The sequence below is a fragment of the Natator depressus genome, chromosome 4, assembly GCF_965152275.1.
Source record: "Natator depressus isolate rNatDep1 chromosome 4, rNatDep2.hap1, whole genome shotgun sequence".
Lineage (NCBI taxonomy): Eukaryota > Metazoa > Chordata > Testudines > Cheloniidae > Natator > Natator depressus.
In genome coordinates this window covers 141,515,721-141,531,086 of record NC_134237.1, presented here as the reverse complement: position 1 = coordinate 141,531,086, position 15,366 = coordinate 141,515,721, and the positions used below count along the sequence as shown (strand labels likewise).

The 15,366-nt window shown below is 48.3% G+C and overlaps 1 protein-coding gene across 3 annotated transcripts in view; it reads right to left on the bottom strand.

Annotated features, from left to right (window-relative positions):
- The window catches only part of SEMA4F (ssemaphorin 4F), a 149,469-nt gene that overhangs the window by 88,022 nt on the left and 46,081 nt on the right, over window positions 1-15,366 (bottom strand). For all 3 annotated transcript variants that reach the window (XR_012639407.1, XR_012639408.1, XM_074952051.1), the window contains exon 2: window positions 5,112-5,263. Coding sequence is in view for 1 of the 3 variants with exons in the window: in XM_074952051.1 (XP_074808152.1) it covers window positions 5,112-5,263 (152 nt within the window). In the remaining 2 variants the exon portion in view is untranslated. The remainder of the gene's footprint in view (window positions 1-5,111; window positions 5,264-15,366) is intronic.

Here is a 15,366-nt window from a genome sequence, read left to right as displayed (position 1 = left end):
ACTGGACAGTCTCTACATAAAAGAATAAATGGACACAGATCAGATGTCAAGAATTATAACATTCATAAACCAGTTGGAGAACACTTCAATCTCTCTGGTCACTCGATTACAGACCTAAAAGTCGCAATATTACAACAAAAAGACTTCAAAAACAGCGTCCAACGAGAGACTGCTGAATTGGAATTAATTTGCAAATTGGATACAATTAACTTAGGCTTGAATAGAGACTGGCAGTGGATGGGTCATTACACAAAGTAAAACTATTTCCCTATGTTTATTCCCCCCCCCCCCCTCCACACACACTGTTCCTCAGATGTTCTTGTCAACTGCTGAAAATGGCCCACCTTGATTATCACTACAAAAGGTTTCCTCCTCTCCCCCACCCCGCTGGTATTAGCTCATCTTAAGTGATCACTCTCCTTACAGTGTGTAAAACACCCATTGTTTCATGTTCTCTGTGTATATAAATCTCTCCACTGTATTTTCCACTGTATGCATCCGATGAAGTGAGCTGTAGCTCACAAAAGCTTATGCTCAAATAAATTTGTTAGTCTCTAAGGTGCCACAAGTCCTCCTGTTCTTTTTGCGAATACAGACTAACACAGCTGCTACTCAAACTATCTATGCTAACTATGCACACTAACTACTATCTATTATTTGCAACAACAACAACAAAATGTTAAAATCCTTACGAGCAGCTCCAACTTGTAGCCAAAAGCAGTGAGAAGGAATTGAGGGGCGTTCAGGGTGGCTCTGCCTTCTATATCCTTGGCTGAAGGCATGAGGAAGCACAGGGCATATGCTCCACCCTGACAGATACTGCTACAGAAAGCTCTCTGGCTTGAGTACACATACGCTTAAGTCGAACAGACATGTGCAGTCACTCAAAGAAGAAAATAAATGATCCAGCTTTTTCAACTCCCAATCAGCTTCTCAACCTTGAATAAACTAGTTGAATAAACTGAAGTGAAGCAAATATTCTTTCTGAACCTGCTCGTTTAGCACTTCCGCAAACTCTGGACCCAGGTGCTCAGCCAGTGACTTCCACCAGTGGCGTAGCCGGGTGGAACGAACAGGGCGAGTGGACATACAAAAAAGGTGCCACCCACTTGTACTCACTGGGCAGCGCTCCGGGTCCTTGGTGGCACCGAAGGCCCTCGCCGCCGAGGACCCAGAGCGACTGAAGGCCCTCGCCACCGAACCCGGAGCGCTTGAAGGCCCCCACCGCTGAAGTGCCGGACCCACTGCTGAAGACCCAGAGCGCCACCGGGTGAGAAAAAATGAAAAAAGGCGCCAAAATATTAAGAAGGCGCCACTTGTGCTAAGTGGGGGAGCGGCCGCTCCCCCCCGGCTACGCTACTGACTTCCACCAGTTCAGGGCTCTAACTTTCTTTAAAACTTTGGCAGCAAACATACTGCGTGAGTATTATTTTATTTAAATGATATCAATTAGAGTAAGTCTAGGCCCTAGTATAGGTTGCAACTATTTCAAATTAAATTTTAAAGTGTTTTTAGAAAAGTATTTAAGTAAAAAAACAAACCAACCATTTGTATCCCCCTGGGTAGAGGGATTCTGCAACACTCAGTGGAGGAGGGAGCTAGACCTGCAGAGAGGCCACGGACATCAATGGACTGGAATGAGCGATGTTAATGGAAACAAGACAGTGGCCAGAGTGGCAATGCAGAAATGGAGAGGTTCTTGGCTGGGAAAGTGACTGACTTGATCCAGCCTTGAGGGGTGAGAGGCGGCAGGAAAGAGGCGATGGGAGGCTAGTAGGTGAGATGGGGCTGTCTCCTCTGTGCTCCCTTGAGCAAACCCACTGTAGGCTCACAGCTCCTCAGCTGTCACTTCTCTTGGGCAGAGACCCGCATTTCTCCACATCTCCTGACCAGGGTCTTTTCAGGCTGCATGGTCCCATGTTACTCCTGGCAGTGACACTCCCGGAGTTTCCCAGACCTGAAGCAGAGCTCTCACCCACAGAAGTTGGTCCAATAAAAAAAATATTGCCTCACCCACCTTGTCTCTCGAAAATCCTGAGACCAACAGGGCTATAACAGCACCGCATATTCCTAGCAAGCCAGCCTGCCTCAACAAGCCAGTATCCTCACTTTGCTTCCTCTTCAGAGGCTCCAAATAGCATAATTGCTCATAGTTTAAGTTACCACACAGCTCTTTCTAAGGAAGTACATTTAGTCTTAAAGTGAAAGGATTACAGAGAAAACATTAGAACAGTAAAAGGTCCTACACACACTGATAAGCTTATCAGAGATCACCCCCAACTCCAGTGAGGACTTTAGGAGGAGTCAGGCCTTCAAATGCCACAAAGGAATTTTCCTGGGGTTACAAGTGCATAACAGCTTTAGCTCAGCATAAGCACCCCAAGCATCAGTTAGTCTTTCCTTTATATAGCTTGCACCTTTGATCTTCAGATTCCAGGAGCAGGTTATTAGCACATAGCTTCAAAAGGGAGGGTTTTTACATAATCCGAGGTGGAAATTTGCATTCACTGCCCCTTAGATATTCCCCACACAAGCCACTTGACTCTGTCTGTCCAAAAGTCCGTTCTTGTCTGGCCCATTGTTTAAATGCAGTCCTTTGAAGTTCATAACACTTTCCAGGGCTCACATCTCATATCCCCCCTAGAGATGTCAGGTAGAATCCTGGACCACAACACCACACAACCTGTATATTTAATGAATTGGACTCCAAAGAAAAAAACTAATTCAATGAGATACTTCACAGATATTGCAGGAAATTGGATATTGCACAGGGACCTTAAGAGGAGGCTGATGGCCCTGAAGAAGAGGGAGATCCAGGCATCAAAGTCAGAGGGACGTGGTCAAGGAGGAGCTACCAGCAGGGTATAGGGGAGAGAAAGACCTGATGGAGGGGGAGGGGGAAGGTGGGGACTGAAAGTGGCAGGACAGAAGATACTTGATATAGCCCCCAAAAGATCCTGGTGTGGATAATGGAGGGGTGGGAGGGGAGAGAGAGAATCTGCCAGCAGACAGCAGTGCTGGGTCTTGCAGGTCTCAGAGAGCTGGATGAAGAGAGGGCAAAATTGTGACATCTCCAGTACTGCCACACCCAGGAGTTCAAAAATCATGACCCAGGCCTCAAGAAGTCATGAGATTTTTTTATAAAATAATCTCATGATTTTTAAGCCAAGTTTGAGCTCTTGCTCTCTCTGGTTTCTGAGCTGTTCAAGCATGTCACATTTGCAAACTTTTCTCCAAACCCTGAGGGCTTCTGAAAATGCCAGCCGAGTCTCTCACATACTCACTTGTCTCCAGGAGCTGGGTCATTATGAAAGCCACCAAGTGTTATGAGACTCATAATAAAATCATAAAAAAGAGTTGGCAACACTGCAGAAGGGCACATGAGGTGGGGGACAAAAGGTGGGCCAGACGTCACCAGAGAAAGGAGGCAGTGGCAGATTTTATTCTGTTTGCACATTATAAGTGTGATCGAGTCATGATCACTTGTACCGAAGCTACCATTAATTTTTAGTTCTGTGATCAGTTCCTCTTTATCGGTCAAGATGAGGGCTAATATAGAATTCCCCATACTGGATGCAACACACTTTGAGTTAGAAAGTTATCTATAATATTTAGAAATTCCAAAGATGTTTTAGTGCTGGCTGTGACAAATACAGCAATTTCCTGCAATATCCTGGAAAAATCATATTAAGTATCTTTTGGTGTCCATTATATTAAATGCATAGGCTGTTTGTTATTGTGGGCCAGGATTGCATGTGACCTCTCTAGGAGGGGACACAGGATGTTAGCCCTGGAAAGTGTTATGAACTTCAAAGGACTGTATTGAGCAATGGGTCTGACATGAATGGACTTTTGGACAGACAGTGTCAAATGGTTTGTCTGGGGAATATGAACGCAAATTCCCTCCTCTGGGTATGCAAAAATCCAGTCTTTTGAAGCTACATCCCGAGGAGGGAACCACTGTCTACTATTACCTGCTCCTAGAATCTGAAAAATCAAAGGCCCAAGCTGTATAAAGGAAAGACTAACCGATTCATGGGGGTATCTGTTCTGAGCTAAAACTGTTAACCACCAAAACACCCTTTTGTGGGGTTTGAAGGACTGACTCCTACCAGAGCCCGTGCTGGAACGGGGTGGGGAGTGAGCTCTGTAAGTTTATTAGCATGTGCTTAGGTTCTTTTTTTATTTAATATATTTTTTCTGTAATGCTTTCACCTTAAGAATAAATGTGCTTCCTTACAAAGATCTGTGTGATAACGGTGGGCAGCTATGCTATTTATATCCTCCATTAGGCTCTAATATCGTTAGAACTTCTTGAGCTTCAGCATGTCTGATGGGGCCACTCTCAGTCGGGGTTATGGAGTGGATAATAGGATCTGGCTGGGGTCAGTTCCATTCATCTTCAGTTGATCTATTAGCAAAGTGTGCAGACAGCTTGTCACAGCAATCGGTGCTTGGGTCTAGTGTCCAGATTGGTTGATGAGCCAGTTCACTAAGTGAAACAGCCCTGCTGACCACGATTCTGCCTCATGGACTGTGGAGGAGCGGGCGGCTTGTTTGGCCTCCCTCCCTGCAGTGGTGCAGTCCTGTAAGAGCTGTTTGTGCTGCTGGCAGATGGGTCCAGAGTTATGTTGTGCGGTTGTTTGGTTTTAGGCACTGTTGGACTATGCATTTCATTTGCTTTAGTTCTTCTCAGTCAGTGGGGGAGGGGGTAACTAGCACCCAAGAGCTCCTCCTCCAAACTCACATCATACCCCCCCGACAGCAACAGCCCCAGCATGCACCTCTACCCTGAGTGTATCATCCCTGCGCACCCGCACCCCCTACCCATCCTCACATTAATGCACCCATGGACCGTGCCACAGAACTCAGTAATCTCCATGATGTACACAATGCAGGTCTACCTCCCATCCACATTCCCCAGTCCCTATGACTCCCTGGTTGCATCTCCTGAAATCGACCCAGGTAGACTCCACCTCGGCTCAGACACACACCTCCCTCATTCGAAAGCAGCCCCCTGCCCCAGCCCAAATAACCCTCATGTGTGATCACACCCCACATGCACCCACCCTGCTACAGACGGCCCCATAGGATTTGGGTCTTGTGCTCACCATTTTGGCAGGCTGGTTGACTGACTCCAAAGGCAGGGCGAAGATGGCGTTCTTGGCTCCCACGTACAGAGTCCTGGTCTGTGGGGCCACCAGGAAGATGCTGTAGTTGGAAATGGCCTCCTCGAAGAAGCGATGAACCATCTGCTGCACCTCTGCAATCAGAGAGCAAGCACACTGTCTGTCCTGGGCATGGAGCACGCAAGGCCTAACCCAGCACCACACATGCTGACCCGTGTGAGCCAGGCTAGTGAGGTCACCAAGACTGTGCTCAGCTTCAGGATCCAAAAGCTACCTGCTGCTTCAATCCAGACGGAAAGGGAGTGCACAATTTTAGCTGCACTCCCCTGCCCCACAGCCTGAGAACACGCATGTGCACAGATCAGCGGCATGCCCCACCACGAGACTGCACTTCTCAGCCTGCCACTGCCCAGAGACCCAGTGAGGCTGATACACAGCTCTCCCCAACCTGATCTGCAATGGCATTTCACCCCTAGCCTCCCTGTCCAGCAGTGGCGTCAGCCCCAGTGGGACTGACAGCGTGCCCAAATGCAAGCAGGTCTCCTAAGAGTGCTGGTATTTAGCACCGTGCTCTTGAGCACTGATCCAAGCAGGACTAGTACAGTGGAGAAGGTCTGGGGCTGCAGGAGCCTGGCCTGCCCTATGACGTCCCATGCTGCTTCCGCCAGGAAGCTGAACAGGCGGTAACTGAGAAATGTTAAGGAAAACCTGGAGTGTAGACACAAATGAAGGGAAAATGCTTAAGACAGTGGGAGATCACCACAGCTCCCTGTGCAGCAGGAGGGTGCAAGTGGGAGCAGGGCAGGCTGCAAGAGGCAGCAGCTGACTCACTACATCTAGCTGTTACCTGCTGCAGCTTCCAAGGGGAGCCAGCAAGGGGCGATGAGAGCTCTCCAATAGAACACCAGGGGAGCCCTGAACAGCCTTTCCACCATCCTCACTTTGCCAGCGTAGCCCTTGGCCTCAACGCCCCTCTGACAAGAGGGGGCCCGGAGAAAGATTTCATCTCCCCTTCGCTACTGCAGCTCCTGTCCGAGCCCAGCACACCAGCAAGCCGCTGCTGCCTCTCAGTCCCTAGCCATCCTCCTGCCTCCCCTCCCGCATCGCTAGCGTGCATGTGCTCCGACAGTGCCACGAGACCCATGAGCTCTGTTGATCAATATGCACAAAACTGCCTACATGCTGCTGAGAGGTTTGGATCCCTTGCCAGCAGGCCCTGATCCTGTGGGCATGCTCGGAGCATGCCTCAGACCCGATACTGGTCAGATCCCACAGAAGGAGGGCAGATGCAGACCACTGAGGGGAGGGCAGCTGGCACCCACACAAAAGCCAGCAGGGGCCCAAGAAAAGCAGGAGAGAGGTATCAAGCGTGAGCATGTGAGAGAGGCGGTCTTAACTATTAGGCTAGGGACTACCTACAGGGCTGGCCTGGCTTAGGACCCTGACTTTAGAATAGGGTTCAAGGTGGAGGATCCCAGGCTGAATGAGGCGAGAATCTCTGGGCCTGTCAGCCAGGTGCATCAGGTCAGCCATTTCGGTACCCACGCCCCTCTCCTCTCCCAACTGCTCTCCTAGCTAGCTTAGATGTCTCCCTGCACAGCTTTCTGGCTTGTTAGGTACCTCACTCTCTCCAAGCATTGTACAGGGCTGAGGATTCCACTAGACAGCAGGGTGCCACCTAGTATTGCAACTCTCAAGTACCTCCGAGGAGCGAGGCCCTTGGGGCATCAGGGTGGCGTGCTCCCTGCTGCAGCTGCTGGTCAGCTCCTCCTATTTCAGTTTGCAGTTGGCTCCTCCCAGGAATTTCTCCCCAAATTTGCCTGGTTATGGAGGCGGGGTGGCACTGCATGGATCCTCGTGTACAAGAAGGGGGATTTCCCCTGCACAGTTCTGGTTCTGAAGGGATGCTGGGTGGCAGGGAAGAGGCAACCCTGGCTGGGTCTCTCTTGCCTCATCCCCTAAGGTGCAGTTAACACCTGCTGCAGAGTTTCCTCTTGCTGCCTTCAGTCAGCATCAAGTACAAAATTCCCCTAAGCTTTTAAAACCAGCCAGGCATGTGCCCTAGCTGAGCTCAAAAGTCTTTTGTTTCTCTGTTCTCCCTTCCCTCCCATCTAGAACTAGCCTCCTCCATCCCTTCACACAACCATGCCACTGTTGGTGCTGCAAGAGCTTTCTCATCTGCAGCACCATAGTACTCTGCTCTCTGTAGCACGTCTCTCTGCCTCGCTTACGCTTATTTCATGTCTGCTGAATATGTCTTTTCCTCCTTGCCAGTAGCTCCCCCTGCTTTGCCCTGGTGACTGATGCTGCCAGGGAGCTGCAGCCGGTACATTTACACCAGTCACCCACTGTCTTGGATTTAACTGCATCAAAGGTCAGGGATAGAGCTGATTTTCACTTTTCCATTAGAAAAGTGGTGGAGGTGTCACCATCAGGACATTTAGAGCCAGGCTGCACAAAGCCCCGGAAAAGTCACACTGGGTGGAGCGAAGAGATAACAGGCCTAAGTAGTACATTGGAGGAGGATTGCTACTGATCCCAATATTAAGGTTGCCTCACATTATACCCTCTCATTTCAGTTTTATCTGTGACATACATTAACTGTGCAGCCATTTCTGAGAACAAGCTTAGGGAACAGGTTAGATTGGTCAGTGCCAACATTTTCTGACCTCCCTCCCTGCCCCCCAAAACAGCTCTATCACCTCCAGGTTTGGCCGCAGGAACGTTGTCCTGGGATCAGCATGAAACTCCATCCAGCTTTGGCTGTGTAAGCCATAGAAAATCTGCCATTTTCAACTGCACTGCATGTCCTCTGCCTCACTGCTCAAGGAATGAATCCCTCATTGCAGAGCTCACTGCAGTGAATGAGTCAGGAGTTTCAGGAAGATTAAGGATGGTTTTATGGTTAAGGTACTTGACTGTGACCCAGCCTAAGCTGGCATTTGACAAAACCTCCTTCCCTTCCCCCAACTATCTTCATATCACTTTAGGTCCTTTCGCAGTAAAGAGAGCAAAGAAATGCCACCAACTTGATATCTGATGTCATTGCTTTACAAACACAGACTTCCAGCACATCTCAGGGGAAAATAAATTAAGAAAAAAGCCAGTTAAAGAAAGAAAATTATGCTGGGCCCGCAAACAAGATATTTTCTCAAACAATGGGGCTAATGCACTTCATCAAGCTGAACAAACCAGAGTAAGAACTCAAATCCACCCCACACAGGAGAGTCTCAGATCAGCACTTTGCTTAATATTCCAGCAGCTGCAAGCGAAGTGAAGAGTATTAAATTCCAAACGATCACCTAAACACACCTGCCCTCCCTGCCTGTGAGCAATCTGCATGTGACTTCTCCACAGCAACACAGTGACTGCTCACCATGCAGGAGCCCAGACAGCTGCTGAGTGAACAGGTGTCAAAAACTCCACCCACCAAACATGCTGGGACTTGCGCCATGATCCAGGCTCTGATCAGCCAAATGTTTTAAGTTAGATTTGAATCTATAGAACCACAGAATTTCATAACCTGACACCCCAAGAATTAGGGCAAAATGACAGTACTCCCTAAACATACCCCATAGTCACAGGCACTGAGTAAGAACTCATATTCCAGCATTAGAAGGGACCATTGCATTTATCTAGTCTGACCTCCCGTATAACACAGGCCGAAGAACTTCCCAAAAATTCCCAATCTCTTTTAGAAAACATGCAGTCTTGATTTAAACGTTGCCAGTGATAGAGAATCCACCCGCAATCCTCGGTAAGTTGCTACATATAATAATTCATTACCCTCACTGTTAAATATGACTTATTTCCAATCTGAATTTGTCTAGCTTCAGCCCTCAGCCATTGGATCATGTTAGATCCTTCTCTCCTAGATTGAAAAGTCCATTATCAAATATTTGTTCCTCATGTAGGTACTCCTAGGCTGCGATCAAGTCACCCCTTAACATTCTCTTTGTTAAGCTAAATAGATTCCAGAAGCTCAGTCTATCACTGTAAGGCAGGTTTTCTAATCCTTTAATCATTCTCATGGCTCTTTGCTGAACCCTCTCCAATTTATCAACGTTTTTCTTGAATTGTAGACACCAGAACAGGACACAGGATTCCAGTTTGTGCTCAGTACAAAAAGGCAAAAATCTTTCTACTCCCATTCAAGATTCCCCCATGTCTTTCCAAGGATCACATTAACACTTTTGGTGAGAATGTTGCACTGGGAGCTCAAGTACAGCTGATTGTCCACCACAACTCCCAAAACTTTTTCCAGGGTCACTGCTTCCCAGGATAGAGCTTCCCATCCTGCAAGCATGGCCTCCATTCTTTGTTCCTAGATGTACACATTTACATTTAGCCATACTAAAATGCGTATTGGTTGTTTTCACCCAGCTTACCAAGCGATCCAGATCGCTCTATATCAGTGACCTGTCCTCTTCATTATTCCCCACTCCTGCAATATTTGGGTCCTCTGCAAACTTTCAGTGATGATGTTATCTTTTCTTCCAGGTTACTAATAAAAAAAATGTTAAATAGCACAGGGCCAAGACAGATCCCTGTGGGACCCCACTAGAAACACATCCACTCAGGGATGATTCCCCACTTACAATTACATTTTGAGACCTTGTGGCACCTTAGAGACTAACCAATTTATTGGAGCATAAGCTTTCGTGAGCTACAGCTCACTTCATTGGATGCATTCAGTGGAAAACACAGTGGGAAGATTTATATACAAGCTTATGCTCAAATAAATTTGTTAGTCTCTAAGGTGCCACAAGTACTCCTTTTCTTTTTGCGAATACAGACTAACATGGCTGCTACCCTGAAACCTGTCATTTTGAGACCTATCAGTTAGCCAGCTTTTAATCCATTAATGTTTAACATGTTAATTTTATATCATTCCAGATTTTTAATCAAAATGTTGTGCGGGACCGAGTCAAATGCCTTACAGAAGTCTACTTGCATTACACCACTATTACCTTTATCTATTGTGCATAAACCCATGTTGACTGGCATTGGCATTAATTATATTACCCTCCTTTAATTCTTTATTAATCACATGCTATACCATTACTTTGCCTAGGACCAATGTCACATGGACAGGCCTGTAATTATGCAGAACACCCTTTTTAGATATTGGCACAAGATCAGCTTTTTTCCAGTTTTCTGGAATCCCCAGCCACCCACACTCAGTGTGCCAATACTTATTGAAAAATCAACATTAGCAGTCCAGCAATCTCAGCCAGTTCTCTTAGTCTCTTGGCTAGAACAGAACACCCACTGCATCACATAGAATAGCACATGAAGGTGGGACACCTTTTTCCCTCTCTCATTTCCAGGATCCTATAACCTGGTGGGAAATGGTATCCTTGAAGAAAAGATCATCCTGGACTCCACCAGAAGTCCCTGAAGGAAGGAGCCAAGTCAGGAGACTCTGGCTACCTTTGGCTCCACTTCATCAGCTACTTGGAGAACAACCCAGAACATGGGCTCTTACAATTAATCCGAATCTACAGAGCAAGCCAGCCCAATGACTCATGGACCTTAAGGCTAGAAGGGACCATCACGATCATCCAGTCTGGTCTCCTGAACATCGCAGGCCACAGAACCTCACTCACTCAACTCCTGTAATAGGCCCATAACCTCTGGCTGAGTTACTGAAGTCCTCAAATCTTGATCTGAAGACTTCAAGGTTACAGAGACTCCACAATTTACTCCAGTTCAAACTAGCAAGTGACCCATGACCCACTGAACAAGTTACATAAAGGTAAAAGCTACCTGTGCTGTGTGTGACAAAGTGGGAATTTTCTCTAAGATTTTTAGGAGTTCTTTATCACCTCAGCTTCCTTCTGCACTTTGCTCTGTTAAGTGTTATGTCCACTCCAGGGGAAACAGGACATGAGGGGAGGTTGTCACCTTGCTGTGGGCAAGTCTTGTGACTGGGGTCCAACTCAGTGTGGATTAGCTGGGCAGAGCTCATGGTGTGAAGCAGGAGAGCTGGAGCCAGATTCAGTGTAGGAGGTGGTGAGGCTGCATGGCCCACCCTGAAGGGAGAGAGAGACCCGTTTAGGGGCTGGCATGCAAAGGAGTTCCTCCAAGAGGCTGTTTAAAAGCTTAGGCATAGAGATCCTGCAGATCCTTGACAGTTGGTACCAGCTGGTGGGATACTGAATGCACCAGAAATATTTTGCAATAAGTGACTTGCAGCAGTAAAACAAGGTTAAGTCAAAGAAAACCTCCAGAAAATGGTCATACAACCACCTCCCTAAGAGGAATATCATAGAGGTGTGCAGGGGAATTAAGCATTGGGAAGTTCAACAAGGTACAGCACAACTGATTGCACGGCTGGAGAAGGATGATCAGACCAAGCAGCATGATTTGGGTAATTAACTGATCTTTAAATATTCATGGTAAATAGACCCAATGGCCTGTGATGGGATGTTAGATGGGGTGGGATCTGAGGGTATGTCTACACTACGGAATAAGGTCGAATTTATAGAAGTCGGTTTTTTAGAAATCGGTTTTATATATTCGAGTGTGTGTGTCCCCACAGAAGTGCATTAAGTGCATTAACTCAGCAGAGTGCTTCCACAGTACCGAGGCTAGAGTCGACTTCCAGAGCGTTGCACTGTGGGTAGCTATCCCACAGTTCCCGCAGTCTCCGCTGCCCATTGGAATTCTGGGTTGAGATCCCAATGCCTGATGGGGCTGAAACATTGTCGCGGGTGGTTCTGGGTACATATCATCAGTCCCCCCTTCCCTCCCTCCCTCCCTCCGTGAAAGCAAGGGCAGACAATCGTTTCGCGCCTTTTTTCCTGAGTTACCTGTGCGGACGCCATACCACCGCAAGCATGGAGCCCGCTCAGGTAACCGTCACCATATGTCTCCTGGGTGCTGGCAGACGCGGTACGGCATTGCTACACAGTAGCAGCAACCCATTGCCTTGTGGCAGCAGACGGTACAATACGACTGGTAGCCGTCCTCGTCATGTCCGAGGTACTCCTGGTCGCCTGTGTGAGGTCGATCAGGAGCGCCTGGGCAGACATGGGCGCAGGGACTAAATTTTTAGTGACTTGACCAGGTCATTCTCTTAAGTCCAGCAGTCAGTCCTATTGAACCGTCTTATGGTGAGCAGGTAGGCAATATGTCCTTCTGCACCGTCTGCTGCCAGCCAAAGATGTAAAAGATAGATGGAGTGGATCAAAACAAGAAATAGACCAGATTTGTTTTGTACTCATTTGCCTCCTCCCCTGTCTAGGGGACTCATTCCTCTAGGTCACACTGCAGTCACTCACAGAGAAGGTGCAGCCAGGTAAATCTAGCCATGTATCAATCAGAGGCCAGGCTAACCTCCTTGTTCCAATAAGAACAGTAACTTAGGTGCACCATTTCTTATTGGAACCCTCCGTGAAGTCCTGCCTGAACTACTCCTTGATGTAAAGCCACCCCCTTTGTGGATTTTAGCACCCTGAAGCCAACCCTGTAAGCCGTGTCATCAGTCGCCCCTCCCTCAGTCAGAGCAACGGCAGACAATCATTCCACGCCTTTTTTCTGTGCAGACGCCATACCAAGACAAGCATGGAGGCCGCTCAGCTCACTTTGGCAATTAGGAGCACATTAAACACCACACGCATTATCCAGCAGTATATGCAGCACCAGAACCTGGCAAAGTGTTACCGGGCAAGGAGGCGACGTCAGCGCGGTCACGTGAGTGATCAGGACATGGACACAGATTTCTCTGAAAGCATGGGCCCTGCCAATGCATGCATCATGGTGCTAATGGGGCAGGTTCATGCTGTGGAACGCCGATTCTGGGCTCGGGAAACAAGCACAGACTGGTGGGACCGCACAGTGTTGCAGGTCTGGGACGATTCCCAGTGGCTGCGAAACTTTCACATGCGTAAGGGCACTTTCATGGAACTTTGTGACTTGCTTTCCCCTGCCCTGAAGCGCATGAATACCAAGATGAGAGCAGCCCTCATAGTTGAGAAGCGAGTGGCGATAGCCCTGTGGAAGCTTGCAACGCCAGACAGCTACCGGTCAGTTGGGAATCAATTTGGAGTGGGCAAATCTACTGTGGGGGCTGCTGTGATGCAAGTAGCCCACGCAATCAAAGATCTGCTGATATCAAGGGTAGTGACCCTGGGAAATGTGCAGGTCATAGTGGATGGCTTTGCTGCAATGGGATTCCCTAACTGTGGTGGGGCCATAGACGGAACCCATATCCCTATCTTGGCACCGGAGTACAAGCCGGCGAGTACATAAACCGCAAGGGGTACTTTTCAATAGTGCTGCAAGCTCTGGTGGATCACAAGGGACGTTTCACCAACATCAACGTGGGATGGCCGGGAAAGGTACATGACGCTCGCATCTTCAGGAACTCTGGTCTGTTTCAAAAGCTTCAAGAAGGGACTTTATTCCCAGACCAGAAAATAACTGTTGGTGATGTTGAAATGCCTATATGTATCCTTGGGGACCCAGCCTACCCCTTAGTGCCATGGCTCACAGGCAGCCTGGACAGTAGTCAGGAGCTGTTCAACTACAGGCTGAGCAAGTGCAGAATGGTGGTAGAATGTGCATTTGGACGTTTAAAGGCGCGCTGGCGCAGTTTACTGACTCACTTAGACCTCAGCGAAACCAATATTCCCACTGTTATTACTGCTTGCTGTGTGCTCCACAATATCTGTGAGAGTAAGGGGGAAACGTTTATGGCGGGGTGGGAGGTTGAGGCAAATCGCCTGGCTGCTGGTTACGCGCAGCCAGACACCAGGGCGGTTAGAAGAGCACAGGAGGGCGCGGTACGCAGCAGAGAGGCTTTGAAAACCAGTTTCATGACTGGCCAGGCTACGGTGTGAAAGTTCTCTTTGTTTCTCCTTGATGAAACCCCTCGCCCCTTGGTTCACTCTACTTCCCTGTAAGCTAACCACCCTCTCCTCCTCCCTTCGCTCACCGCTTGGAGAGGCAATAAAGTCATTGTTGCTTCACATTCATGCATTCTTTATTCATTCATCACACAAATAGGGGGATGACTACCAAGGTAGCCTAGGAGGGGTGGTGGAGGAGGGAAGGAAAATGCCACACAGCACTTTAAAAGTTTACAACTTTAAAATTTATTGAATGACAGCCTTCTTTTTTTTTTTTGGGCAATCCTCTGTGGTGGAGTGGCTGGTTGGCCGGAGGCCCCCCCACCGCGTTCTTGGGCGTCTGGGTGTGGAGGCTATGGAACTTGGGGAGGAGGGCGGTTGGTTACACAGGGGCTGTAGTGGCAGTCTGTGCTCCAGCTGCCTTTGCTGCAGCTCAACCATACACTGGAGCATACTGGTTTGGTCCTCCAGCAGCCTCAGCATTGAATCCTGCCTCCTCTCATCACGCTGCCGCCACATTCGAGCTTCAACCCTCTCTTCAGCCCGCCACCTCTCCTCCTGGTCATTTTGTGCTTTCCTGCAGTCTGACATTATTTGCCTCCACGCATTCGTCTGTGCTCTGTCAGTGTGGGAGGACAGCATGAGCTCAGAGAACATTTCATCTCGAGTGCGTTTTTTTTTTTCTTTCTAATCTTCACTAGCCTCTGGGCAGGAGAAGATCCTGTGATCATTGAAACACATGCAGTTGGTGGAGGAAAAAAAAAGGGACAGCGGTATTTAAAAAGACACATTTTATAAAACACTGGCTACACTCTTTCAGGGTAAACCTTGCTGTTAACATTACATACATAGCACATGTGCTTTCGTTACAAGGTCGCATTTTGCCTCCCCCCACCGCGTGGCTACCCCCTCAACCCTCCCCCCTCCCTGTGGCTAACAGCGGGGAACATTTCTGTTCAGCCGCAGGCAAACAGCCCAGCAGGAACGGGCTCCTCTGAGTGTCCCCTGAAGAAAAGCACCCTATTTCAACCAGGTGACCATGGATTATATCTCACTCTCTTGAGGATAACACAGAGAGATAAAGAACGGATGTTGTTTGAACGCCAGCAAACATACACTGCAATGCTTTGTTGTACAATGATTCCCGAGTACGTGTTACTGGCCTGGAGTGGTAAAGTGTCCTACCATGAAGGACGCAATAAGTCTGCCCTCCCCAGAAACCTTTTGCAAAGGCTTTGGAAGTATATCCAGGAGAGCCGCGAATGCCAGGGCAAAGTAATCCTTTCACATGCTTGCTTTTAAACCATGTATAGTATTTTAAAAGGTACACTCACCGGAGGTCCCTTCTCCACCTGCCGGGTCCAGGAGGCAGCCTTGGGTGG